The sequence below is a fragment of the Periplaneta americana genome, chromosome 2 (genome assembly GCF_040183065.1).
Source record: "Periplaneta americana isolate PAMFEO1 chromosome 2, P.americana_PAMFEO1_priV1, whole genome shotgun sequence".
In the NCBI taxonomy this organism is placed as follows: domain Eukaryota; kingdom Metazoa; phylum Arthropoda; class Insecta; order Blattodea; family Blattidae; genus Periplaneta; species Periplaneta americana.
The window spans coordinates 18781704-18809580 of NC_091118.1; the positions used below are offsets into that span (position 1 = coordinate 18781704).

General features: G+C 35.7%; 1 protein-coding gene across 1 annotated transcript; it reads right to left on the reverse strand.

The window, feature by feature from the left end:
• Positions 1-11264: 11264 nt before the first annotated feature.
• LOC138714825 (gastrin-releasing peptide receptor-like) lies at positions 11265-25365 on the reverse strand. Its single transcript, XM_069846997.1, has 3 exons — positions 25261-25365; positions 16794-16925; positions 11265-13678 (listed from the first exon to the last, which is right to left on the reverse strand). The coding sequence occupies exons 2-3, from the start codon at positions 16807-16809 to the stop codon at positions 12012-12014; spliced, it is 1683 nt and encodes a 560-aa protein (XP_069703098.1). The 5' UTR covers positions 16810-16925; positions 25261-25365; the 3' UTR covers positions 11265-12011.
• Positions 25366-27877: the final 2512 nt, after the last annotated feature.

The window sequence follows — 27877 nt, forward strand, 5'->3', positions numbered from 1 at the left end:
AAGGGGGAGCAGTGTTGTCATGTTGCCCATCTTTCGTATAAGCGAGCGCGCTGCCGATAGAGTGCAGTAATGAACGGCTGACATGAACGCATACATTTCTAAGCAATTTGTTGAACACTAGGCATTAAAATTTGTGTACATTATTACTTTTATTAGTTTATTATTATTATTATTATTATTATTATTATTATTATTATTATTATTATTATTAGTAGTAGTAGTAGTAGTAGTAGTAGTAGTAGTAGTAGTAGTAGTAGTAGTAGTACTGGTATTCTTCAATGTAATACCGTTAGAAAAGCGTCGAAAGGACGGTAAAAACAGGTTCAAATTTAATACGAAACGTCTACTTTTATGAGTGTCGGTATTCTTCAATGTACGTAATATTGTTAGAAAGGCGTTCAAAAATTGTAAACTGTAAAAATATTTATGATTAAAAATCTGCACGGCCTTTTTCTTTTCCAATATCGATAACAGTGCTCTTATTAATTTTAACACAAGCAACAGTTCTCATTACGACTTGCGCCAAAGGTAAAAGAGGCCCGCCGTTATCTTTTTGCCTCTCAAAATACTCTCTTACATAACACACCATCTCTCACGCTTGACTCTTTAACGAGGCACCTTGTACAATATTCTTTGTTCTCCACCTGCCTTTCCTTCCTTCCGACACTGCATAACTCACCTGTTTAGAAACTCTCGCAGAAACTAGAAAACACACACTAGCCATACATTCCACCAATGACAACGAAGATAATACGTGTAATATAATTGAAACAAAATTATTATCGATACCGGTACACTAGACCAATAATACAACTAAATAATATTTTTAATTCACACAAAGCACGCGCTAACCAGCCAACTCAAAGTCACTCCGGACACTGTATTCACCTCTAGGCCGTGGTATTCACGTGCAACTTGTAAACATAGACACGGCAACACCGTCCCGTTACCATGGTTACACCTCTCTCGTGATTGGTTGATTTGAATGGTTGCCATGGTAACATGCTAAAGGCGCCATTTGTCAGGTCGGAAGTTGTTTTGGACAGATCATAATTTTACCATGGATAAATATATAATAGGATGCGAAACTGCGGTCAGCACCATCTGGATTTGGGGGTTTGAAATAAGGTGATCAGCGCCCAACGTCGTAGGTGGTGAACATTAGAACTACGTGTTGGGTACATTACCGAGAGTTCTCCATTTATCCGTTCGAGATACTGCTGTACGGGAGAGTCGAGGAGACGAGATGGCGGACTGAAACTTATTGATAAGTGAACATAAAGTGATACGTGTGTGTATAAGCAGTGTATGTTAAACAGTGATGCTTATGGACGTTGTAAAAATAGTGTTGAATGTATTGTAAAGTAATAGTAATATAATAAATTGGACTATCTACGTAGTTCTTGCAGACTTTTCCATTGTGCTATACAATAAATACCGAAAGAATACAATCCCAATTATCTAACCTTTTGCTTTATTTTTTGTCTCTGTCTGGTTATATTTTAATCGGGTAGTGTAAAACACATCGTCTCTTTTATCTTCCTGTTGGCTCCAGTAAGAATTTTCAGTAGAATTTGCTGTGAGGAATAAAACTGTAAATGTTTTATTTTAAATTGGGTTCGTTTTGAATATCGATGAGGGTGGGAGGGAATACTTTCTGCACAGTTCAACATTTTCGTCACCAGGTGCACTGCTAAATCCATAGAGTAATTACTCTTTTAGCTACTTGGTGCGCTGCTAGATATAATAACGCCTCTCCCAAAAATAGATGGCAGCAAGATCAATTTCTACAACAGCGCCTCTAGTATGTGTTACGGGAAACTCATTAAGTTTCGCATCCTATTATATATTTATCCATGATTATACCCTTAAGGTCACGTGAGATTCTTGTTATATACAGCAGACCATTCCAACACAGCGTGTGAGGGCTAGGGCGCCCGGACGCTGCCCTGTGTCTGCCCTGGCGGACTCCCACTCCCCTCTGTCGCTGAGGCTGTGGTGGTGTACGAATGCATGCGATCATCAACTCTTCTCGTCTGTTCGCTGATATCCTGCAGGAATTTCAGGATTATGCGTTACATCATTCATTCATCCATATGGTGTACTATCGTTTGTGCTTAACTGTTTTGAATAAGAATGAAGAGAAGTGCGTCGACAGTCGGTTCAGGGTTTAATCCCTCTTTTGAGAGCTTGTACCTTGTCTAATCTGACGACAACAATGTTCAATATGCCATATCAATGTACGGCAAAAACGTACAAAATTGAGCGTCATCCTTGAAGTTAAACATTCTGATACCCACGCTCATATTATCGGCGAAGAGAGGAAGGCATTAATAACGAAACTAAAGGTCTAAATGCAGTCTTCTTACGACGAGATAAACATAATTTCAACTAATTAAGTACTCTAAGAGCAATATAATTAAATTAATGGTTAGGTTATAGTAAGTTTATTTTGAACAGTTGTCAACAATGTAGTTATGGGGATTATTATAAAAGCGTTTGTATAGTACATTATGCAACGAGCCTATAATGAAGGTAATTAAGAAGTGAGTATGGATATTTATGAAACGAGCGCAAGCGAGTTTTATAATTTTCATACGAGCTTCTTAATTACCATTATAGGCGAGTTTGATACGACTTTTTATGCTCGACCATATTTCTAACTTGATATTATTAATTTTATTGTATCTGACCTGGAGCAATGTCCCGTATGTTGTGAGATGTGCGCAGACGCGAAAGTATTGAGTTTTTTCGAGGAACAGATGTGCACATTGACCTTGCTATGCCATAAGAACCTACAGAGATAACATTGAAATAAAATTAGATATTGAAAAACGAGATGACAAATTGAATTTATTTGAATATTATTTACAATTAACGCTAATTATTATAGTAACAGAACATAACCTTCTGCGACAGTATTGGATTTCCAGTCTCCGTGACTTTTCGCTAATTCTCTTTCGATTGCATATCCGAGAATAATCGATACTTGCGGTTTTATAACGGTAGAAAGCTGATCTGTCATTGGCTGAACAGTTGTAACCTGAGTCGTCATTGGCTGAAAGACCTGACCTTTAATGAGTACGTGTACTTTAATGACATGCATTAAAGGGCTACTACCAGGTGTATAATTACTACATTTTGGCATGGTCGAGCATAAAAACTATTAAAGGATTTTCTGTCCGTTTAACTATGTATGTATTTTTTGTATAGTTACAATGTCATTAAAAATTAATTTTGCCTTTCTTTCGCAGCACATTGAGCCAAGTTCCGAAAGAGCTGTGCATGCAAGCTATATTGTTGCCCTAAATATCGCCAAAAGTAGCCGGCAATTTACGGAAGGAATGTTTGTAAAGGAGTGCATGATTTCAGCTTCAGAGATATTATGTACTTTCCTGGTGACGTTATTTGAGACAATTAGGGCCGTATTCATAGACATTCTCAGCCCGGGCTTCCGGTGGATTATCAGCGTTTTTCGTATTCATAAACCAGTGTTAGCGATATGATATGATTTGAATTCTGTACTAGTAACCAGTGGATAGCTGGGACTAGTTTAGCATGCTTGTAGCGTGAGATGCGAAATGTCTATGAATAGCACCTTTAGTCTCTCTCTCTCTCTCGCTCTCTCTCTCTCTCTCTCTCTCTCTCTCTCTCTCTCTCTCTCTCTCTCTCTCTCTCTCTCCACAAACGATCTGTTGCCGCGTGTAGGAACTTTGTGAACATTTTATGACACTCTTTTCTGTTAATGTTGAGCAGGCTCCAGTCAAATTCCAAAGAGAATTGATAAGGCTTCAGTGTCACACAATTTTGAAAGATAGATATTACAATATTCCAGGCGGCCTCGTTGCGTTTTATAAGAACTTGGAACAAAAAGAGTTTCCGCTTATCCACGCATTACATGCAAGTTAATTGTTATGTTTGGCTCTACCTATCATTGCGAACACATGTTACCAGTCATGAACCTGAATAAGAGTAAAACTAGGTCATGTTTCTCCGATGTTGCGTTGGAAGTAGTGTTACGCATTCATTCTACTCAAACAATTTTACCTGATATAGCAGAAAGGGAAAGAAATCTTGTCTTCCTAACTACAGTAAAAAAAGACAATTTTATTTTGTGTTGGGCAATTTTTGTAATTCTTGAATTCTTTCTATGTGTCATAAAATGTGCCATCCATGTATGTACACTTAGCGGCAAAAAGAATGGGCCGACTCTTGGTCGACAGAAATGCTAAGTTCTATCGCGCGGTTCACTCGTGTAAACGTAACGCACTGCAAGGAATTGCTGTGGTGTCTCTTCATTGAAAGTCGTCCGTCTATAATGTAGTAAACCTTACGAGCAGTGTGTGGCCCAGTGGTAAGAAGTCTGACATCCGTACCAGAGGTTGTGAGTTCGCCTCCCGGTACGGTAAAATTATTATATTTTTATTTTAACTTTTACTTAATTTATTAGTTTAAACGTGAAATGGCATTTATTAACAAACTTCAGACGAGTAAATAAAGTTTTTCTGAGTATAGTTTTAACTATAACAGTCATATCAAGCTTTCTTGTTATCTTATTAAACACATCAACATGTGGGATAGATGCAGCATGTCTTACAGAAACATCCAACGTTTCGAAGTTATGTATGAGCTCCGTAATTTCTCATTTTATGTACAGATTAAGTCAGTAAAAGTGTGCAAAAATTAAATAGGAAATAAGGGATGCTGTACAGGACATTCTGCAGCCAAGAAGTGAAAGGGAAGATACTAATGGTAAAGGAAGCTTTTAATAAAAAAGAACATCTTCTGCGGACCTCTAGAAAAAGAACTAAGGAAAAGAGTAGTGAAGTGTTTTGTATGAAGTGTGGCATTGTATGGGGCAGAAAAATGAACATTGCAATGAAATGAAGAGAAGCGACTAGAAGCATTTGAAATGTAGATATGAAACGTGTGAAGTGGACAGACAGAATAAGAAATTAAGTTGTATAGGACAGAGTGGGAGAAGTAAGAATGATGCTGAAACTGGTTATGAAGAGGAAAAGGAATTGATTGGATCACTGACTGAGAAGAAACTGCCTACTGAATGATGCACGGGAAGGAATAGTGAACGGGAGAAGAGTTCGGGGCAGAAGAAGATATCAGATGATAGATGACATCAAGATATATGCTTGCTATCTCTGTTTGGTACACTTTCTCCTTTATGCAGTCCCAGAGAAAGAAGTCCAATGGTGTTAGGTCTGGGGACCTGGGTGGCGAGGCATCTATGGTGTTAACTAGACTGTGCTCCAGCACATTTCAAACTTCCAGTACTTCAATATTGTTAGATCACCATTTTCGAGGTAGATGGATTGGAAGGGATGGTCCCACTGCTTGGCCAGCCCTGTTCTCTTCAGTTGTGATAAGAATTTGTATCAGAACCTAATAATAGACATTAGCAATCAAAGAGGAAATTGACAAACCTTTAAAGTGACATAATTTACACATACTCAAGTTTGTGAAAATTTATAGAAACTTATGCAAGAGCCAAGTTTTAAGGATACAATTTTATACATTTTTAATCCAGCATATTTACAGCAGTAATTCTTACACTAGAGAACTTATTAAATGTAAATTGTTAGAATTGTTTCATAATTTTGTTCCAGTATATTTATTACATTTAACAGGGGAAAATTTTATGAGTATCAATTTTGTTTTTACATTTTTGTATAAATTCATCGTCTTAGCTGATCATTAGATGTTTGCTGTGGCAAAATGTATTACTAGCTTGATAAAATAAGAAATGTGCAGCGACATTATGAAAATATGCATCGTGTGCATAGCTATATCAAAGATTAAGTGTTTAATTTTATAAGGTTCAATTCATTAAAATTTAATTCTCCTTTTTTTTTCTAAATCATGCAGCTGCTTTCTTTTTAATTATAGATATATACAGGAACATCATTTTATTTTTACTAACATTTTTAATATTAACCTGGCTATATCTTTGGATTAAAGGTCTAGAACCGGAAACACCGCTTGCTCCCCCTTCTAAGACTGGATTTCGATGATACTGGCGTAAAATACAAATCACTTTACTAGGTATAGGAGGGGAAAAAAGTAGTTCATCCATTTATGTAAACTAGGAAATATCGCAATTTTGAGTTTGATAATTTTCATTAGGTTTTTGTTTAATAAAAATACAGTACAGTATTAACAATAAGTGTTTTTACTCACGAACTGAGCTGTCCATGTGGATGTATTCATTATGCAGTGTATATTATACTGTCTACAGCACATTAGCGTACAATATAGAGAATGAAGTTAAATTGAAAAATAATCATAATATGGATATTTAAACACATTTTTGAAAATGGTGGCCGTTCATTTCGATACAGGCTTCAGTTCTTTTGTGCATATTATCGCAATATAGACTATTGTACCTAATTTCAATTACCAGTTTCGTCCTTCGTACGAGTAACTCATGTTGAAATAATTCTATACCTACTCTATAAAAGAGTACCTTACGTACTGTAAATTTAATCTTCACTTCTGCCCGATCCGAAAAGATAAAATTACTCAGAAATGTTATCTACAGTCCGTTCAAGTGGTTTTGTCGCAGGGTCGTAGAAAGGGGGGATCACGTGACAGTTAATTACTTAACGAGGCCCTTTTATTTAAGTTATTTTAAACAGTTGTATAACATTACGTAGACGTCCAATTCCTAACAGAAATTAATGTTTTCAGAAAAGAGCTAAGACAGCCCAGCCACTAGACTTTACAGAGGGGCGAACAGAAGCAGATGGGAGAAACCGGGATGCAACGTAGGGAAACGGACGACAGTACCTGTGCGAAAATATGATTCAATATTGATTGCTCTTTCGTCACTGGAAAACGCGAACATATTTCTGGAACGTACTATACTCACTAACTGCATACGCGGCCTTGGGCGGTTGGAAGTTTACTAGTAGAAGGGGTGGGAGTGAAGTACATTAAAAAACTCAGGTACAATAAAAATTGAAGTAAAAATAAAATGATGTCCCTGTATGATTCGACGGGCTAGTTGAAAAGGGAAGCAACTCAGAATTTAAAGTTTTGGAAAACTATATTTTAAATTTTAATGTTGCTGTGAAAAATCCAAGTATCATTGAAATGACTTCAAATTCTGTTAATGATGTTTCATATATAATGTATTACAAATTTAAAACGAAGATGATATTAATTGCATTATATACATTTGTATATAGAGAGAGGCAGTGAGAAGTTACCTCACTATGCAGGGGACGTCGGGGAACATATTGCCCGCAATCCATTGCTCGACTCACCGGTAAGCTGGAGCAGCAATGGCGGGCGTTCAGTTTATTACAATAGTCTCCACTTAACCAGTACACGACCAACATCCAAAGAAAACACTTCTACAACAACGATTTCATACATTCGATTCACACCATGTTAAATAAACTTCTACAACATCACTACTGGATTGAATAATCATCCCGTAACATGAGCAACAACAGAACATACGCCAGCATCTAATTCACTATAAACAATTTAAACCCAACATATTGTCATAAATAATAACACCAAGATCTGCAAAATATAGGCAGTTATAACAGGCTAGAATCTTACACCATGATATGGAGCACCTATTACAGTCCGTAAAAAATTACAAGTTTTCCAAAACAAAATTTTAAGATTCATCACAGGACTTCCTAGAGTAACTCCTGTTAGATTGATTCATGAAGAACTAGAAATTCCGACAATTCAAGAATTTATTTCAAATCAAGCCTTCTGCACGTACACCAAGTCGTACAGCAGTACAAACCCACTAATTTCTTCATTAGGAAATTACAATCCTGCGTTAGACAAACATAAAAGACCTAAGAGTGTACTCCACCCTCTAGCTTGGAACGACAACTTACAAGACGAATACCAACTTGAACACTAATTAACCACTTGACTCTACACACAGACAAGGCTATTAATGCACTAATAATATTATTTCTCTGTTTCAGGGTCATCACGTTATTGGCAGCATAGATGGATTGCTCTTATTGCAAACAATTTTTATGTACCTTTAATGTATTTGTACTTTGAATCATGATTAAACTAAAACCTCCCACCTGAACATATTCCGACCCCACTATAGCCAATTGGCTTGTCGTCAGCACGACATCTCGTCCTGCTCTGGGTTTTTCCGTGGTTTCCCTTGAGCAATAGATAAATGTCGGGATGAGCCCTAAAAGAAATGGGCCGCGGACCACTTCCCTTCCCCCACTCTTTCTCTTCTACTATCACAAAGAACTTGCTAATTTCTTAGATAACAACCCTGAATTATGATAATGGGGGAACATAAATATATTGTAAGTTCACAGGGCTAACGGCTTCGAAGCTGGGTACCTGGTTCTAATGAAGTGCACTGTTAGCAATCTAAAACATGGGGGCATGAGATAGTTACTCTGCCTGCCATTAAAAATTCACTTCACTAAATCCCCAAGGTAAAAAAAAAAAAAACCATGATATGGAAAAGTGAATACCTTGTAACAAACATTGTAATTTGCAATCCTCACATGCATAGTAAAGCATTGAATAGAGTTAGCTCATTTTTATATTTTAATCTCACTTTTAGTCTCATATCATTACATCGCTCATAATAATATTGTTGACATGTGATGACTTGCAAAAAATATATCCATGGTAATATAAGTATATTTTAATTGTTGACATTTGGGGTATCCACAATTGAACATTATAAAACTAATTCATATAATTTTTAAAGGTTTTATCCCCATATGATAGTAAACATGTATTGTATGTGTAGATTGTGTAGATAACACTGAGAGTATTGATATTGCAAAATGACAGTTTGTATCTGATGATGTTGACATGCTCAACGAAAACGTTCCTACATCACACAACTTATTATGTAAAGGTTAACACCTAACAAAATATATAAAGTAGTAAAGTCAACGACTGAAAAAATAAATTTCTAACTTATTACAATAGGCCTAAAGTTCCCGAGTGATGGGGATGGAGTGCGAAGACAGCGGGAAGCGTACGGAGTGTTTAGTTGACGAGTGAAATCACAAATAACACAAATAATGTTTAATAACAAGGGTAGTAGTGCAACACTACGTAATAAAGTGCGCTTAACAAACACATCCCTTGTATAGTGCGGTAACGTTTCACTGCCTGTATATAAAACATCATTCCAATCTGAAACGCAAAACTTTAAATTTCCCCTTTTGATCTGGCCCGTCGATATATAATGTGCAATTTCGACTTAAAATTCATCATTACTATTTACAATCTATCCCTTGGCAGGTGCTGATCATGCTAAACAACTGATAAAACTAAGCAAGTTTTATGATACAAATAAATTAAATACAACCAACAATAAAAAAAATACAACAACCAGGCCGGAATTCATGAGAAGGCGAGCCATGAAGTTGCGTGAGAAATTGTTAAAAAAAAAAATACGCAAGGAGAATTTATTTAAATGTGCCTCATTTAGGGTAAGTAGCACAGTTTGTGTACCTTAAGATAAGAAGAATTTTGAATACCATCATGATCATGATATACATATTAAAGTTTCTGGTGAGCTTATCATTAAAAACACTTTTCATAGCATACAGACAACCAACCCCCACCATAGGAGCAACACACCCCCACCCCTACCATCGACAACTGCACATCGCAGAGCCAAAATCAGCAGTGGTTCAAGAGACACTGAAGACGACGGCAAATAGCGTAGAAACGGGCCGTCTGTCGAAGGTAAATACCTTTTTAACAATTTTAACACTTTTAACGTGTGACAGAGTAAATTTTATGTTTTCAACAAAGTGTTAACGAGAACTTTAATCAATGAACACTTTTCTGTTTTCTTTTTCTCTTAACCGACTTTAATAGAATACTACTCTTGCTGAAATATAAATTAAATTTGAATTTAAAATATGTATTAACTTTGTGATTCACCTTAAATATGATATTGAGGTTCGAAATGAAGTGGTCGGAACAAAGAGCCATTGAACAGTACTAACATTTTATATATGCTGGTTTTTCACACTCTTCTGCAAAAAAAAAAAAAAAAAAAAAAAAAAACCCACACACGCACGCACCCACACAGACCTACCTTTCAGTGTGCAACATTGTTGCAAGAACGTTATCAATCTTCCTCGCGTGGTTCTCCATCACACATCCACACCTCTTGCACACATATATCAGCATGTCTGTTGTCTTTGAAGACATGTGAATGAAACTGTTGATACACAACAGAATGGAATGTCATTATGAAGCCTTATCGTTCAGTGTGTCTGGAATGTTTTGACATATAATTTTATGTTCGAAATACTCTTCTAGCCTTCGAATTACAATTTTATATTGCCCAAGAAAACTCATCCAAGGATTGTAAAAATTTTGTAATTTATGGGGGGATAATTTGCGTTTTAATTGTCTTAACACTTAATGTACCTATTGTTTACTTCATCAGTAAATAGTGTCATCTATCTGACCACTCCTGGAATTCAGAAGTAGCAGTGCGTCTCATCTTACAGTGGATAACATCCGGGAGAATTAATAGTCTACATCTCAACCAACCTCTCACGTGACCTTTTTTGTCAGTTTACCGGAACTACTTGCATCGACCACGACATTAAATGGCTTATAATTGTCTACACGTAGTTTTAGTTTAGGTCCAAATCCCCCTTTCGGTTCTTGAAAGCATAGTATGTACAGTTGTCTTTCAAAATTTCCAGCTTGCACTGCTATTTCATTAACATGAGTTAAGAGAAAACAAATAGACTAGAGCATTAATTCGAGAGCTGTGATACGGTGTCGCTGAGCTATGAGGATCCGAGTGCGAGCAAGAAGCGGCATAAGTAGCATCGATTTACAACTCATATTTCGTAAACGAGGAAGAAGCGAAACGAACGACTATCACCACGTCGCTTAACGAACGAAAATGAGCTAAATATGCATTTTAATTAAATTCAATCTATACGAACTGGGACGGTTTTCTTGTTATAGTCCCGACGCTGTTATTTCCGGCGTGACTCCGCACCTTTGCTTACGTATTAGAAAGTAAAGGCTCTATAAAATCTACTAGTAGTAGTAGGTAGATAGTATCGTTCGCCATTTTTGTTCTCACATTGCCGAGCTACCATACGAGGAATCTATTTGCCACACCGTTAAACATTGTCATGTCGTAGCTCCTATGATAATAAATCAAACGCACTGTAATTCAGCAAATAATTGAGCGGCAAATAACGTCTTCGTGTGCTTTCTGCGAACGCCAAAAAAAAAAAAAAAAAAAAAAAAAAAAAAAAAAAAAAAAAAAAAGAGCTAAAATGGCTGGCGATTATATTAAGTATATATCGAGGCTTAAGAAATGAATCAGCGAATCACAAGACGCACACGTTTAAATGTAGCCGACCTGCAACGCGATTGGCTGCCGGAAATTAGAGCGACGGGACTATAGCTAAGCAAGATATAGGTTTCAGAGGTTATAATGAACGTTTATTTTTTCATTATGGATGTATATTTATTCATTTTTTTGTGCTTGAAGGCACATTCATGTGTTCATGATAAGAGTACTGGTTCGTATTTTTGTAAATCAGCCTGTTTTATCATCCTGGTGTGCCATCCCAAGCAAATCATTCTATCTCCGCCTATTACAACATTCCAGGCAAGGCCATAAATGCGTACCTGTATTACATTTTATGTAATGCATTTTTCACACACCAAAATATTTTAAAGGAAAAATAAAAATTTACCGTTTTTCAACATATTTAACAATTCTCTTCCCTTAACACTCAGCGAGACAGAACAAAACAAATTTTGATGAAGGAATTGCTGCTAATATCCTTACAAAATATATTGCACAGTGCGAAAGATAGCCTATTAAAATTATAACACACACAATTGTATTCTATGCAATTGCAATAGGCCTAAAAAAATGAGACGTGCATGATAATATTATGTTGTCAAGATAAAATCATTCATAAGAATATTCTTCAATTCCACGAATAACACTTTTAAAAATATTCGGAGTACAATTCTCACACACGGGTGTTTTGAGTTTTTACATTAGCGGCATGTGTGACCGCGTTTATTTTAGAATTACTCGAGGATTTCCAAAATAATAAATACTTCTTCATGTATCGTCTGAATGTGCTACTTGTCACAAACAGAGCTATGGGGTTAAAACAAGCATTAGCAAAGGTTAGAATGTAAGTAATGAATGTGGTCAGTCTTAATTTGTTGGGGGTGTCGATAAGATATTCGTTAATGCACAAGAGAACATTATGTGTACCGTAGGAAAAAGTGAAGACAAATGTGAGAGCAATGATTACTTTCGAGCTTAGTACTCTCCCCCTTCTCACTTCTTCAAGGCCAATGCTTTCACCGGGGATGCTGCGATTCAGCACACGAGCGGTTAGACAAGACGAAATGGCTATTACAATGAAAGGAATCACAAAGATAAGAAATAGTTCTCTTAACCTGAAGGTTCTCATAAAATCTCTATTATCCCAGTCCGTACCACAGCCTTTATCTGTGATGGTATATCCAAGTGGATAGATGGCTAGAATAATTGAAATTACCCAAACTATTATTAACATGAGTGCACAATAGAGTTTCCTACGTGTTGGACGGCTGGAGGCTTGAGGGTTCGAAATACGCGTCAGAACTACACATCGCTGAACGTACATGGCTAGTACTGAATAAATGCTGGCATAAACAACCGTGTAACACACCAGTAAATACATCTGGCACATTATAATACCAAAGATCCAATACTCACTAAGTTGGAATAAATAAAATAATAGATTGTTGCACAAGATATTCAAAATGTCTGTTATAGTCAAATTTAATATTATTAAGTTGGGAACGGTACGCATCTCCTTGTGCCTTGAGAAAATAAGCAGCAAGACACTGTTTCCTATAACTCCTAAAATGAAGAAGACAATTCCCATAGTTAAGAACAACACGCCCAGTTTGCTGTTTCCATCATCGTGGTGATCGTTCAATGTTTCACATAATTTGTGGCAGTGAAGATGAAATTTCATTCGAAATTCAACAAAATACTCTACGTTTAAAATCTCACTCATGTCCTCAATAGTGGAATTTAATAACTTAATACACGATCTGTAGTTATCAATAACGCCCCTCATTGAATTCACCTCAGAAGTGTTATTGATTTGTTTTGTTTCTTTAGTGAGGCCAACGTCTGGTTCAAAGAGCTGCAGATTAATCTCCAGTATATTTACCATATGGTCCATGTGTTGTGTTTTATCCCGTATTATCCGCAGATATTTCTCATACTCTTCAGTATCATTGTTTCCAACTTCAGCATAGTGACTTTGATTTGGATGAGTGAGTACACCTTCTTCTTCATGCGACAACTTCACGAAATCATAAAGAAGTTCAGGAAAGACTTCTTTCTGGTTCATCGCAGTTTGTTCTTCACTTTGATTGAAGTTTGATACGTTCAGTAATAGAGAGTTCAGAGTTTCTTCCTGTAAGGCTATGACTTCCACAATGTCTTGCAGCGCTTTCTCCAGTTCACCCTTATCTGTATCGTTTGAAGTCCAGTAAGGGCTGACAGTGTGAATGATTTCTACAGGGCAGCTAGAGTTAATAAATGTTGCTTCACCGCCATCTGTTGAAGGAATGTAGACCAGAAAGCTGAGCAGCCCCAGTAGATGGACGAGGAACACGGACGTATCTGTAGAGTAAAACAGTAATTCGATTTATGTGGGATAACAACAATAATAATAATACAATGCAAAGAAATTGTAAACTGACAAAATTCTAGCACTCCCCTGAAAGAGAGTAAATAATAATAATAATAATAATAATAATAATAATAATAATAATAGTAGTAGTAGTAGTAGTAGTAGTAGTAGTAGTAGTAGTAGTAGTAGTAGTAGTAGTAGTAAAAATAGTAATAATAATGAAAACAAAATAATAGCATAATAATAGCGGTAATAATCATTGTTATTATTATTTTTTTATTATTATTGTTACTACTGTATGTAATGTAACAAAATTCAGTTCTCAAAGTTCTTAGAATAATAGCAGAGACCAATACAAAAATCTTTTTAAGTTACACTAGATCTGAAACTAATATTGAGTAGTCTTCCTGTGAAGGACAAGAAATACAAAACGTTTTGATATTATTGAGAACGAAAGGATTACATTTCACTTCTTATTGTGAGCTCCTACAAAAACTGTTCAAATGTGTGGCTTTCTGTTTCAATACACGCTCTGTATCGACGTGTCATGGCTGGTCTCACACGTTTAAAGACTCTATTCATCAGTTGTAAAGAGGCAGTAGCTGCAAGAACTCGAGCTACGGATCTTCTCTCTTTCAAGTGAATCTTCAAAGTCGTCTCAGTTAATAATAATGAAGTGAAGTGAGGTCGGGAGAACGAGAAGGCCAAAGAGTAGGTCTACACACACGTTGTAGTGTTAGCAGAAGTTACAAAAGAATGTCGTTTGTCCGCGAGGAAAACGGGACTAAGGAGGAGCACCGATAACCTCACAGTCACATAGACGACTTTTAAAATTAAGCCACTCTGTGTCCAGGTGAAATTAAGAAAAGATTACGTATTTGTAGGGAAGTAAATTAAAAAAAGGTGTTAAACACTATTTAGGATACTTTAGAGTTTATGCATTATAGGCATTTGCCTTAAAATTATTATGTATTGCATTTAAAAGGTAAATGTGATAGTGCATCTCCTTGCTTTAGCCCGCAGAGAATTGGAAAAACATCAGACAGAAGCTGGCCTATACTGACTCTGCTGTACGTTTCACTGAGACACATTTTAATTAATCGAACTAGTTCCTTGGGAATACCATATTCAATAAGGATACCGTTATGGGGGAATGTAGTATTTGTTTGATGTGGCAAAGTTGACTAACCTAACTCCATTATCATTACTAGTTACGTGTAGTCTCTCTTTTCCAATATTTGGTTTAAAAATATCCTCCCGTCCTACTATTGCATTGAACTCACCCAATATAATTTTCATGTGATATCTAGATAACTGATCAAAAGTGTGTTCCAATTCCTCATACAAGATATCCTTTGTATGGTCGTCTTTCTCTTCTGTAGTAATATATCGTACCATCTACCCATAAGTACTATATACGATATCCTGTTACTGTTAAATTGGACCTTTTTTACTGCTTATTTTATTCTTTTATGATCAAAGAATTCTGTTCCTAATGGTGATTGTTTCCTTCCCCATAATACAAGTAATCTATTTGTGATGTGCCATTCCCATCTAACCTAACCTCTTGTACTCCCACGAAGTTTATTCTGTATCTAGCGAGTTCTTTTGCTACTAATGTTACCCGTTCTGTTCTATAAAGACTAGTTACGTTCTAAGTACCAAATCTCATAACCTTATTTCTTTGCTGTGGTCGTGCCAGAGAATCAGTCCCATTCCGAGGCTTATTGTGTGGTTTCGTAACAAGCTGTTGTTTACGGTGATGAGTTGTTAGCCCTTCGCTCAACCCCCAAGCTGGAGGACCACCCCTTATCAGCTGTCCACGACTATTTATTCAATATATTCACAGCTATCGTTCGTATCTGGATGCTGTCTCCTCTATTTGCAACCTGAGGATGCGCCATGCCGTGGTGATAGAATTTCAGTAGTAGTAGTAGTACTAATAGTAATAATAATAGTTTATTATTCATTTTATTTGTTTATTATTAATTTTTATATACTGTACTGTTAATAAAATTGAAATGGTAGTAATAATAATAATAATAATAATAATAATAATAATAATAATAGACTAATAAAAATAATACAAATAGAAAAGATAATAATAATAATAATAATAATAATAATACAAGCATTCTTCGTTTATTGTTAATCGAATCCACAGTTCACAACCTGCGTTTAGCTACTCAAACGTGCTTTGACATACGTCCCAGAATTAAAAATTTTGGACTGGCGACATAATATAATACTGAAAAAAGGTTTCTAAGACTTATGAAGAAGTGAGAATTTGCAAATCATGTCATTTGTCACATTTTATGTAAAATGGATACTTTGAGGAAAATAGCCTATTTGGATGCATTTCCAACTAAATCACCATTTTGTGCCATTCTCTGAAAATTCGTGAAATTTTATCAGGAATAATGACTTTATTTCGTGTCCATTATTCTATGTTACATTTACTATCAAATTACTACCGCATTTTTTTATCAAATTTGTCCAGTAGTTCAGGTGAAATGTGTATACACATGAAGACAGAGCATGCTTGAAAATAGGGATGCGCGAGAGATATAGTATTTCCGAGAAGACAATGAAATGGACTATTTACGTCATTACAGTTCCTTCTCCTTACAATTTGTGTAATGAAAAACAAATAGGATAGCATATGAAGAGTCCACTGCAAAAATGATGGATGTCACTTTCTTGTCGATTATGAACCAAGACTGTCAATGCATAGCTTAAGACATATAGAATGCACATAGAGAGTTATAGGCATTAACACTGATAATCATTGTCCAGTAATGATCGGAAAATCACAGTTAAGCTTTGAGCGCTAAGCATTTCAAACTTTCAATTGCTTCTCCTGCAAAATGTATTCCAAATGACATCCATCATTCTTGCAGTGGACTCTTCATATACGAATGCCTGAAATACACGTGTCGAATTGCTTATGATAAGTTGTAAAGTTAGCTTCATGTTACGCTTCGTCAGAGTGGATTTGTTTCGATAAAAGTTAAACCAGTTTATGTAAAACAAATTTTAACTACTTCAGACAACATCGCTTGTTAAGTAAAAGAGATTTTGTGAATACAATATCTATATACTTACGAATTAATGTCAACATTTCTGTATACACTTCCTTTCACAACCTCTCTTGTCTTCAGACTAAGGTCTTGTGAATATTGGCGACCTTCACATTGCAGCCACAACAGTGAGATGTAGGTTAATCCAAAACATTTCCTAAAAGACCACATTTTGTCCTTAAAATAACATTGAAACACTGTCATGTTGCATAATCGAGACTCCCGGCAGATTCAGAAAAACAGATAGGGCCTACACAAGAAAGTAACAATTAGAGATGAGTACACGCAAGCAATATTTGTGTACACTGTATTCATTATTAGGTAACAAAATCCTCAAGGCTACGTTAACTGCTTGTTACAGTTATACGGGTTGTTTTATATTTAATATAAGACAACCTCAAATTCTGGATGCCTTTGACCTGAAGAGATTTCCGCGTTTCATCACTATCCATTTTTATTGAACGGTGTGGTAACAAATACCAGGGATGCAGAAATGAGCGCCAGTCAAATTACGTAATTCATCCCTTCCTTCAATCCCATGGGTCATTCACATGATAATGTATAGCGGGTTTGTATTCACTGTCTAGTGGTGGAATTCAGCGCAATGTCATTCGGAAAATGAAAGTTACAGAACAACGGGAAAATGAATACTTCTGTATTAAAAACAATCACAAAGCGCGTATGAGTTCTGTGTTTGATTCTGCATATGTATGTGATCAAATATTGTCGAAAATGAACTTCATTAAGAGCGACGGTATCTCTAAATGTTATTGACGATGCACATCTAATTTCCCTCCTCAGACAGTATATCGTAATACAGGGACATCATTTTATTTTTACTTCAACTTTTATTGTACCTGAGTTTTTGAATGTACTTCACTCCCACCCCTTCTACTAACGAAGTTCCAACTGTCCACACAGAACCAAGTCCGCAGTACTGAATTAGTGATAATAGTACGTTTCAGAAATATGTTCGCGTTCTCTAGTGACGAAAACTTCCAATATTGAATCTTACTTTCGCACAGGTACTGTCGTCCGTTTGTCTACGTCGCATCCCGATTTCCCCCACCTGCTTCTGCTCGCTCCACTGTAAAGACTAGTGGCTGGGCTTTCTTAGCTCTTTTCTGAAAACATTAACTTCTGTTAGGAATTAATTGGACGTCTACGTAATATTATGCAACTGTTTAAAATAGCTTAAATAAAAGGGCCTCGTTAAGTAATTAATTATCACGTGATTCCCCCCCCCCCTTTCTACGATCCTGCGACATAACCACTTGGACAGACAGTAGATAGCATGTCTGAGTAATTTTATCTTTGCGGGTCGGGCAGAAGTGAAGACTGAATTTACAGTACGTAAGGTACTCTTTTATAGAGTAGGTACAGAATTATTTTAACATGAGTTACTAAGTATGAAGGACGAAACTGGTAATTGGAATTAGATGCAATAGTCTATACTGCGATAATATGCACAAAAGAACTGAAGCCTGTATCGAAATGATCGGCCACCATTTTCAAAAATGTGTTTAAATATCCATATTATGATTATTTTTCATTTTAACTTCATTCTCTATATCGTACACTAATGTTCTGTAGACAGTATAGAATATACACTGCATAATGAATACGTTCGCATGGATAACTCAGTTCGTGAGTAAAAACACTTATTGCAAATACTGTACTGTATTTTGATTAAACAAAACCTAATGAAAATTATCACACTCAAAATCACGATATTTCCTACTTTACATAAATGGATGAACTACTTTTCTTCCTTCCTGTGCCTAGTAAAGTGATTTGTTTGTATTTTACGCCAGTATCATCGAACTCCAGTCGTGGAAGGAGGTAGTAAACGGTGTTTCCGAGTCTCAATCATTAATCCAAAGGTATAGCCAGGTTAATATTAAAAATGTTAGTAAAAATGAAATGATGTCCCTGTATAACGAAACTGGTGAACAATAGAAGAACGCAGAGATCTGGCTCACGTTGTAGTTAAAGCCAAATTAGAGGAATTATTTCGCTATATATTTATATTGATAAATGAAATTGTAGCATTTTCAGTCGCCGTAATGCCGATCTTTTCGAAATACCACACTCTTGCGCCAATCTGCGTGAAGATTTCGTCGGGCTGGTTTCGATTCTTGTTTGAATATCTGCAAGCTTCTCTGTTAATACCCTCTTCTGTGGTTATCTGTTAAAAAAAACGGACAATGTTTCTCGCCATTTTCTGAATAACTTAGTTATACTGCATTGTATTATCTCGGAGGCATTGCAGCGTCACGGCACTGACGTAGGAACTTGGGAACGGTACTGTCATGCGATTTCTCGTTAGGAGAAGTGACTCAAGTAGAAATATCCGTTGTGCAATACTAAACTTCACCATACTGATAGCGAACCCAAATAATGTTCAGGGTAACAAGTGTGGTAATACAACACAACTCGGGAATTTTAGGCCTACCGTAATGAAACTGAACGCCCATTCGCGCTGTCACAGCTTAAGGCTGATTCAAATAAACCGAGAAAGGAAACGAGAACGGAAATAATATTAAAATAAATGCAATTAAATGTGAGCATTCACAATAGTTAATTGTGAATGCTCGCATTTAAATATATTTATTTTAACAATATTTCCGTTCCCGTTCTCGTTGTCGTTTCCGTTCCCGGTTTATTGTGAACCTGCCTCTACCGGTGAGTCGAGCAGTCTGTTCCCCGACGTACCCTGACGCGCGTAACGTGTCATTGCCTGTCTCTCTGCTTTTAAAAATGTTATGAATGATTTAATTTTTACATACAATCTTATTTTACACGTCTAAATGCCAATAAAGGGATAAGGCGTTTAATCTGATTGTTTATAGCAATACGTTTTGAAAGGAAGTACTTCTGTATTTTTATTCGTGACTAAAGTTTTCCTAATCTGCTGAGACAGGGGTCGTCAGCACAGAGCACGCTGGGGCTAGCCTCTCTTACCCGCGGAAAAAGCAGTGCACTATGGTGCACTCCGTAGCTGCTAGCGGGTATGCTCTCTCTCTCTCCCTGCTGCACGACGGTGCACACGGGACGGCACCGCGTACACTTTGCACATTTCAGCGAGTGCTGACGACCACTGTGCTAAGACTACAACAAGAATGAGTCATTTTTTCTTTTTGCAAAAGTTGTTAGATGCGTTTTCGACAAAATCATAATTATTTCTCATTTTTTCAAATATCCGTTAATTTTTTTCAGAAGATATTCCTGTGACTTCACCAGCGGTATAATATGGTTATCGTTTCAGGTTGAGTACCGCGTATATTGACAAAATCTGTCCTATAGCTTAGACGAAATCATTTTACACAGCTGTACAGAACGACATGTTTCAACCAATCATTACTGCTTATCCTACAATTTTTATCACCTCCCTAGTATTTGCTTTTATCATGTCCCAAGCATTTGTTTTTATCACCTCCCTAGCATTTGTTTCTTTGTTTGCCAACATTGTACTTTCAATAATAATTGTACCTTTTAAAATGACTCATGTTTATGTAATCTTTCTTAATTAAAACTTTTCTGTCATTTATCTTGTTTATATTATGTATGTTATGCTTTAGCTTCTGCTGTATGAGATTATGGATAGTCACGTATCAGTGATTGTTTAATATAATTGAAGTGGAACGCAACTGTTTTAATAACAATGAAACTGAATCAACAAAGCCTTCTTGACTAGTAATCGTCCATAGAGTTCAATGAAGATTGTATAATTGCCACAACTGCAAACTGGTTTCACGAGATCAGCTGATAACGCACTACTGCCATCTAGCGGAATATTTCTAATGAGATGTTGGTACAAAATTACTTTCCAAGACAGTTCATTATTTTAGTAAGTCAATTAATATTTTATTGTATTGCAGTACTTAGTTCTTCTAATCTTTATATACTTTCTTCATATCGTGTAAGAGTCACTTCAAATCCTACTCGAGATTTGAATTTCTTTAGAATAATCAAAACCTCTAGTGAGATTATTGTAGATAAACAGTATACTTAAAATACGTTCTAGTCTAGTGCGACCAAGGGACAAGCTGTATCGGAAGCAGGTCTTTGCTGTAGATTTGTTGCCATGTTTGTGGTTAAATTACAGATCTACAAACTTTCTTATACAATTTATGACATTTAGAGATGATGGCATAACCTTCGTGTTTAATGCTATGTTTTCGACCCGTTGCTGCTATGATTATTATTATTATTATTATTATTATTATTATTATTATTATTATTATTATTATTATTATTATTAAAGAAGGATATTCCCTCCTACTGTAGTGTCCTGCAATGTTAGAACATGAGAGAGGCAACCAAAACATTACAAACTTCGTTTTATTTAATATAAAAAAACTGATCGTAAGATCTGTGCTGAAATCCTTAAGCGGTTAAATGATGCAGAGGTGGATGTGGAAGACAGCGAATATTTTTATCAGAAAGTGGAACAAACACGACAGGCGAATTTCGAACTCTGAAAACTCGACAAACTTGAACCGAACATGGCGCCTGTAATGCATGACGCTATCCCCTATTTTCAGTCTCCCACATCTCATCCCTCAAAGGTGGCAGATGATGTTACATCCGCTCTACGATTTTAAAGAATAATTTAAAACGTTTAGTTCATATTTTCGCATACAGCTTGAGATGGACTTACCAGACGTACCCGCGCGCTTCGCTGCACTTGTTATAAATAAATATCATTGACTTAAATCTGTTATATTTCCAAATACAGCTTCGTTATTGTTAGTTAATAATTAATTTATTATCAATTATAAATCGTTTGCTCCTGAATTACTTTCAAAGTTGTATTTAGAACTATGAATGTAACTGTTATTACCATGCAATAGTTTCTGGAGTTCGATTAATTCTACTTTTAAGCTTGGTATTATGTTAGACCTAACAGCGTCTGAAATAGAATTTATTTGTAAGAACTGAAGATTATTTACTCTCAGCTGGAAGAAGGTTTTGACACCAAACGATACCATTTGAAATAAGGTGTTGTACTGCCCTATATTACTTAAAACGTGTGTTTATAACGGATGTACTACTATAAGTACTTACCTAAGTTTTTAATTGGTTGTGAGGGCTCTTGAATCTCAGGAAGAAAAACTTTTCCAGTAGCGCAACGTATTCAAGACTAATTTACAAACATAGAGGAATTATTCTTGCAACGAAAACGGATGCTCCCTAGACCAAATGGTCGTATTTCAATTATGTAATACTTCATAGTTTCATCTGCTATTGTATGACGTTATGCTGAAATGCCTATGTTATTAATGTTTTTATTGTAACACTAGCCGTACCCGTGCGCTCCACTGCACCCGTTAGAAATAAATATAAAATAATTACATAATTAAAATAGGATATTTGATCCAGGGAACATTCGTGTTTGATATAAGGATAAATCGTTTATTATGTTACTTAATTTAAATTGTATTTGCATAATTAAAATGCGATCATTTTGATCTAGACACCACTCATTTGGTCATAAAAATTATTTTAGGAAATACAGGAAACGAATGTACAGAATAGTCTATCAAGTTTTCTGTGCATAAGAAGCTATTTTAATCTTACCTGTCCTCGATTCACTCACAAGTTACTGTAATAACACATATAGCATTATGTCCATCTAGAGAAACTACACTTTCCAATGGTGAAATAATAATTAATTATACAAATCGGTTAATTTAGCTTCTGATATTACTTCATACAAACACAGAAACATTATCTGTAGGCTATCTTTCATAGCTTTCGATTGTTGCTGTCCAAGGCCCCTTATAGACGAAGTCATTTGTTTTTTAATTCATTACACGGCCTTAGATGGCAGTTATTTTAATTTTAAAACTAATTTATCTCATTAAATATCAGTCCTATCAAACATTTTCAAGGAATAAAACTTATCGCAAATTATTTTTAAAGAAACCTTTGTTATGTAACATTTTTCACAAAAATCAATAATAAGCGAGATATTTCGATTTATTTAATTCAGGCCCCCTTATAACCCCCCTTTTAAATAATGTATTTTGAATGCCATATAGCCTAAAATCTAAGTTACAACGAACTTAATTTATATTCCAATTTTCATCTAAATCGGTTCAGCCATTATCGCGTGAAAAGGTAACAAACATACAGACAGACAGACAGACAAACAAAAATTTCAAAAAAGCGATTTTCGGTTTCAGGGTGGTTAATTGTATATGTTAGGACCAATTATTTTTGACAAATCGAAAATTACCAGAAAAATTTCGGCTACAGATTTATTATTAGTATAGATTCGGCCATAACTGACAGAGTGTATAATATCTCGCGCCCAGAGTGATGGAGTTTGAGGTTTGAGATGGCCTACAAACCACAAGTCATGCTAAAAATTTGGGTTTGTTAATTATTCAAAATGGAGTATTGTGCACTACATAGAACTCTTCCCTATTAGGTATACGTTACCGTAGCTCACCCAAATACGTAATTAAGCAATATGTACTGTTATGTTACTGAATAATTAATACTTAATATGTGCCGCGTGTATATTTGTAAAATTATTCCATCTCTGACTTTCATTCTTTCATTAAAAAACGGAACGCAAATCGGACATCAAATTTCAGTGCAGTACCTCCAAATAGCATTAAATTTAACTGCAGTACATATAGCTAATTATTAATTTCAACAATATATAAAGTTTTCTGTGGGTAAGGTTCTGTTTAGTCCTACCTTATAAGCATTTGTGCCCAGTCCTCCATTCACTCATGAACTTCAGTAATGACATAAAGGCTACGGTGGAGTAACGGTTAGCACGTCTAGCCGCGAAACCAGGTGGCCCGGGTTCGATTCCCGGTCGGGGCAAGTTACCTGGTTGAGGTTTTTTACGGGGTTTTCCCTCAATCCAATATGAGCAAATGCTGGGTAACTTTCGTTGCTGGACCCCGGACTCATTTCACCGGCATTATCACCTTCATCTCATTCAGACGCTAAATAACCTAGATGTGGATAAAGCGTCGTAAAATAACCTACTACTAAAGGCTACGTCGATCTAAAGGAACTACACTTTCCAATGATGAAAGAATTATTTAAATCTATTAAATAGTTTCCTGAGATTGCCTCCTACAAACACACAAATACTCTCTCTTTATAATATAATAATATTTAGTATATTATAAACACATCATATCATCCGTATATTAATCCGATTGTTGTCCAAGGACTCCAAGGCCGCCTTAAATAAACGCAGAGTCATTTGTTTTACCTCTTATTACTCGTATTTTAATTGACCTGGCCAATATATAAAAAAGCAATGTTATTTTAAAACTGATATACTGTATATCTCGCCATATGGTAATGCAGAATTCCTGGACGGAAATATTATGTACTTCTGTACATGATAGTAATATTAGTCCTATCAAAATTTGGCATAGAATAAAACTTATCGGAAATCGTTTTTAAAGAAACTTTTGTTATGTAATAGTTTTCATAAAAATTAATAATAAGCGAGCTATTTCGATTTATTTAATTAAGGCCCCCTTATAAGCTCCCTTTTAAATAAAGTATTTTGAAAGATATATAGCCTATAATCTAAGTTACAACGAACTTAATTTATATTCCAATTTTCATATAAATCGATTCAGCCATTATCGCGTGAAAAGATAACAAACATCCAGACAGATAGACAACAGACAAACATACAAACAAATATTTCAAAAAAATGTCGGTTACAGATTTATTGTTAGTATAGATAACATCGTGTTGTCATAGACAAATTTAGTTGATCGTCAATTATTTATCTGAGAAAAATCAAAGCATGACGTGAAATTTGTTTCGCGAACGGAATAATAATTATTTGATGAGAAGATATCGTATATTATTATTATTATTATTATTATTATTATTATTATTATTATTATTATCATCATTATCATTATCATCATTATTATGATCATTAATATTAAAATACTTACGGATTATTATTTTTCATTGGGTCGTACGTCCTGGTATTATTTTAAAGAAAGAGGAAAAATATTTGACAGTGCTCTAATGTAAACTGCGCTAAAAGAGGAATAAGGAATGAAAATATTGATTTTGATTATTAATAAAATGAAATAAATGCAGGAATTACTAGAGAAATCAATATTAAAAAGAATCTAACAATCAGCGATGGCCTCCTAAATAATCTGAGTAGGAGGAAACAATTGCCAAGCAATAGCGGTAAAATAAAATTGTTTATTTAAAACGATGCGATTTCTGTATAGATGTCTCTGATTGATTGAAAACAAAGATTCATACAATACATTGGCGAATACATGGACTTACTTAAGTGAAATGGTCTGCATAGGGCATTTAACGTTATCAAAGGCAATTAGTTACGATAAAATACATCCGGTTTGGACCTACATAAAACAATTTTTATTTTCACATGTTAGTTCAACATTTGTTGAATGTTTCTTTTTATGTTTTATACAAAACGGCCTTATGAATCAAATTGATTTTGCACGTACTTGTGAATTGGTGTAAAGAGTTTCACACTTTCTTCCGCAGCTTCTTCCTTCTTCAGGCTAAACTTCGAAATGATGGCGACGGTCACGTTGTAGCCGTAGGACTGAGCTATTGGTTGTTTCCAATCATCACCTGAAATCTTAGAGAACCTCATAACCCCCTTTTTTGTAATGGTAAGATCCACACATGGTAGAAAGATTAGAGTTCAGTCATCGTCCTCCTGCTTGCAGACATTAATAATACCCTCAAGGTCACGTGAGATTCTTGTTATATACAGTGTGTATGGTATTTTTTGTTACTAAATTGAAGTACGTGATTTTCAACTTGAACGTCGATACAATTGAATGTGCATGCGCCGTCGGGCGAGTAAATATAGAGACTGAAGTTTTCCTCAGCATAGTTTTAACTATACCTATCATATCAACACAAGAAAGCTTCCTTGTTATCCTATTAAACACATCGAAGTGTGGAATAGAAATAGTATGTCTTACAGAAACACCCAACGTTTCGAAGTTATATATGAGTTTCGTAATTTCTCATGTTATGTACTGAATGATTCAGTAATAGTGTGCAAAAATTAAACAGGAAATAAGGGATGCTGTACAGGACATTCTGCAGCCAGGAAGTCAAAGAGAGGATAGTAAGGCAAAGGAAGCTTTTAATAAAAAAGAACATCTGCGGACTTCTAGAAAAAGAACTAAGCAGGAGAGTAGTGAAATGCTTTGTGTGAAGTGTGGCATTCTATAGGGCAGAAACATGAACATTACGATGAAGTGAAGAGAAGCGACTAGAAGCATTTGAAATGTAGATATGAAGAAGAATGGAACGTGTGAAGTGGACAGACAGAATAAGAAATGAAGCTGTGTTGGAAAGAGTGGGAGAAGAAAGAATGATGCTGAAACTGCTCAGGAATAGGAAAAGGAATTGGTTAGATCACTGGATGAGAAGAAACTGCCTGCTCAAGGATGCACTGGAAGGAATGGTAAATGGGAGAAGAGTTCGGGGCAGAAGAAGATATCAGATGATAGATGACATTAAGATATATGCTATCCCCGTTTGGTACACTTTCTCCTTCATGCAGCCCCAGAGAAAGAAATCCAATGGTGTTGGATCTGGGAACCGGCATGGCCAGGAAACTATGGTATCAACTAGACGGTGCTCCAGCACATTTGAAACTTCCAGTACGCCAATTGTTAGATCACCATTTTCAAGGTAGATGGATTGGAAGTGGTGGTCCCATTGCCTGCCAGCCCTGTTCTCTTCAGTTGTGATAAGGATTTGTATCGGAACCTAATGATGGACATTAGAAATCAAAGAGGAAATTGACAAACCTTTAAAGTGACATATATTATTTGCACAAACTCAAGTTTGTGAAAATTTGTAGAAACTTATACAATAGCTTAGTTTTAAGGATACAATTTTATACATTTTTAATCCAGCATATCTAATGCATTCTATTTGGAGAAATATCACCTCAACTCCATTGAAATAGTTGGGCTAATGTTTGGCGCTAGGGGCACAATACCTCGCCTCTTTGCCAGTTTCTGCAAGAAGTTCCAGCTGAACAACGACTTTATTCGTGATGTTTCCCTTGCCGGTATCAGAGGATCACTTACCATTTTAAAATACCATCTGTACTTTGTTTCCTAAAAAGGGACACTTTTCCTCGAATGTCTAATCTGTTTGTTTACTATGTTTAGGGTTGTTATATGCATGCTATTATCTTTCCTGTACTTAATTTTCCCTTTTGTTTGTTCCCCTCATTTCTCTTTTGTGGTCTGTTTTTGTTTTCACTCAATATGTTTATTATGCTTTGTCCAATGAGGCAGTCCCGTCATTGGGAAAGCTGAAAGAGTGTCTTTCAATGTGTACACTAGAGAACTTATGAAATGTAAATTGTTAGAATTGTTTCATAATTTTGTTCCAGTATATTTATCACATTTAACAGGGGAAAATTTTATGTGTACCAATTTTGTTTTTACATTTTTGTATAAATTCATCACCTTAGATGATGTCAATCTTTTACAGTTTACATGTTTGCAGTCGTTTAGAAATGGAATCTGAGTGATAGTATTTCTCCTTCCTTTCTACTCCTCTTCACCACCACCGCCACCACCTCCACCACCACCACCACCTCCAATACCACCATCACCACCATATAAGTTATTGTTTGTTACTCAAGAGATGAGCGGTGATCTTCATGACTGGGTGTTGATTATGATATACTTCACTCAGGTAAACATCCCAGTAGCCAAATTAATACATTTGTCGAAATCATTAGTGACAATTAGAGTCGTGCACGGCTGGTTGGGAAAAATGGAAATGTTACATTACTACTGAAATCCTGGCACTGTAGGCAGTATGCAATGCTCTTCTGCCTTGCGGACTGCCTCAGTATTCAGTTTAACGAATGTTCGATTTGTCTTGCTCTGTTTGTGGGTGGACGGCTCTGGGGTATAAAAGGCAGAGCACATTGAGCCATTCAGGTGTTACAGTTGGGCATCATAAAAAGCAACAATAAACTGCATCTATCACGAGCATGAAAGTACTTGTCTTTTTTTCTTTCGTTAAAAATAACATTGTACCTTCTTAAAAGTTATTTACTAATGAAATAATCAT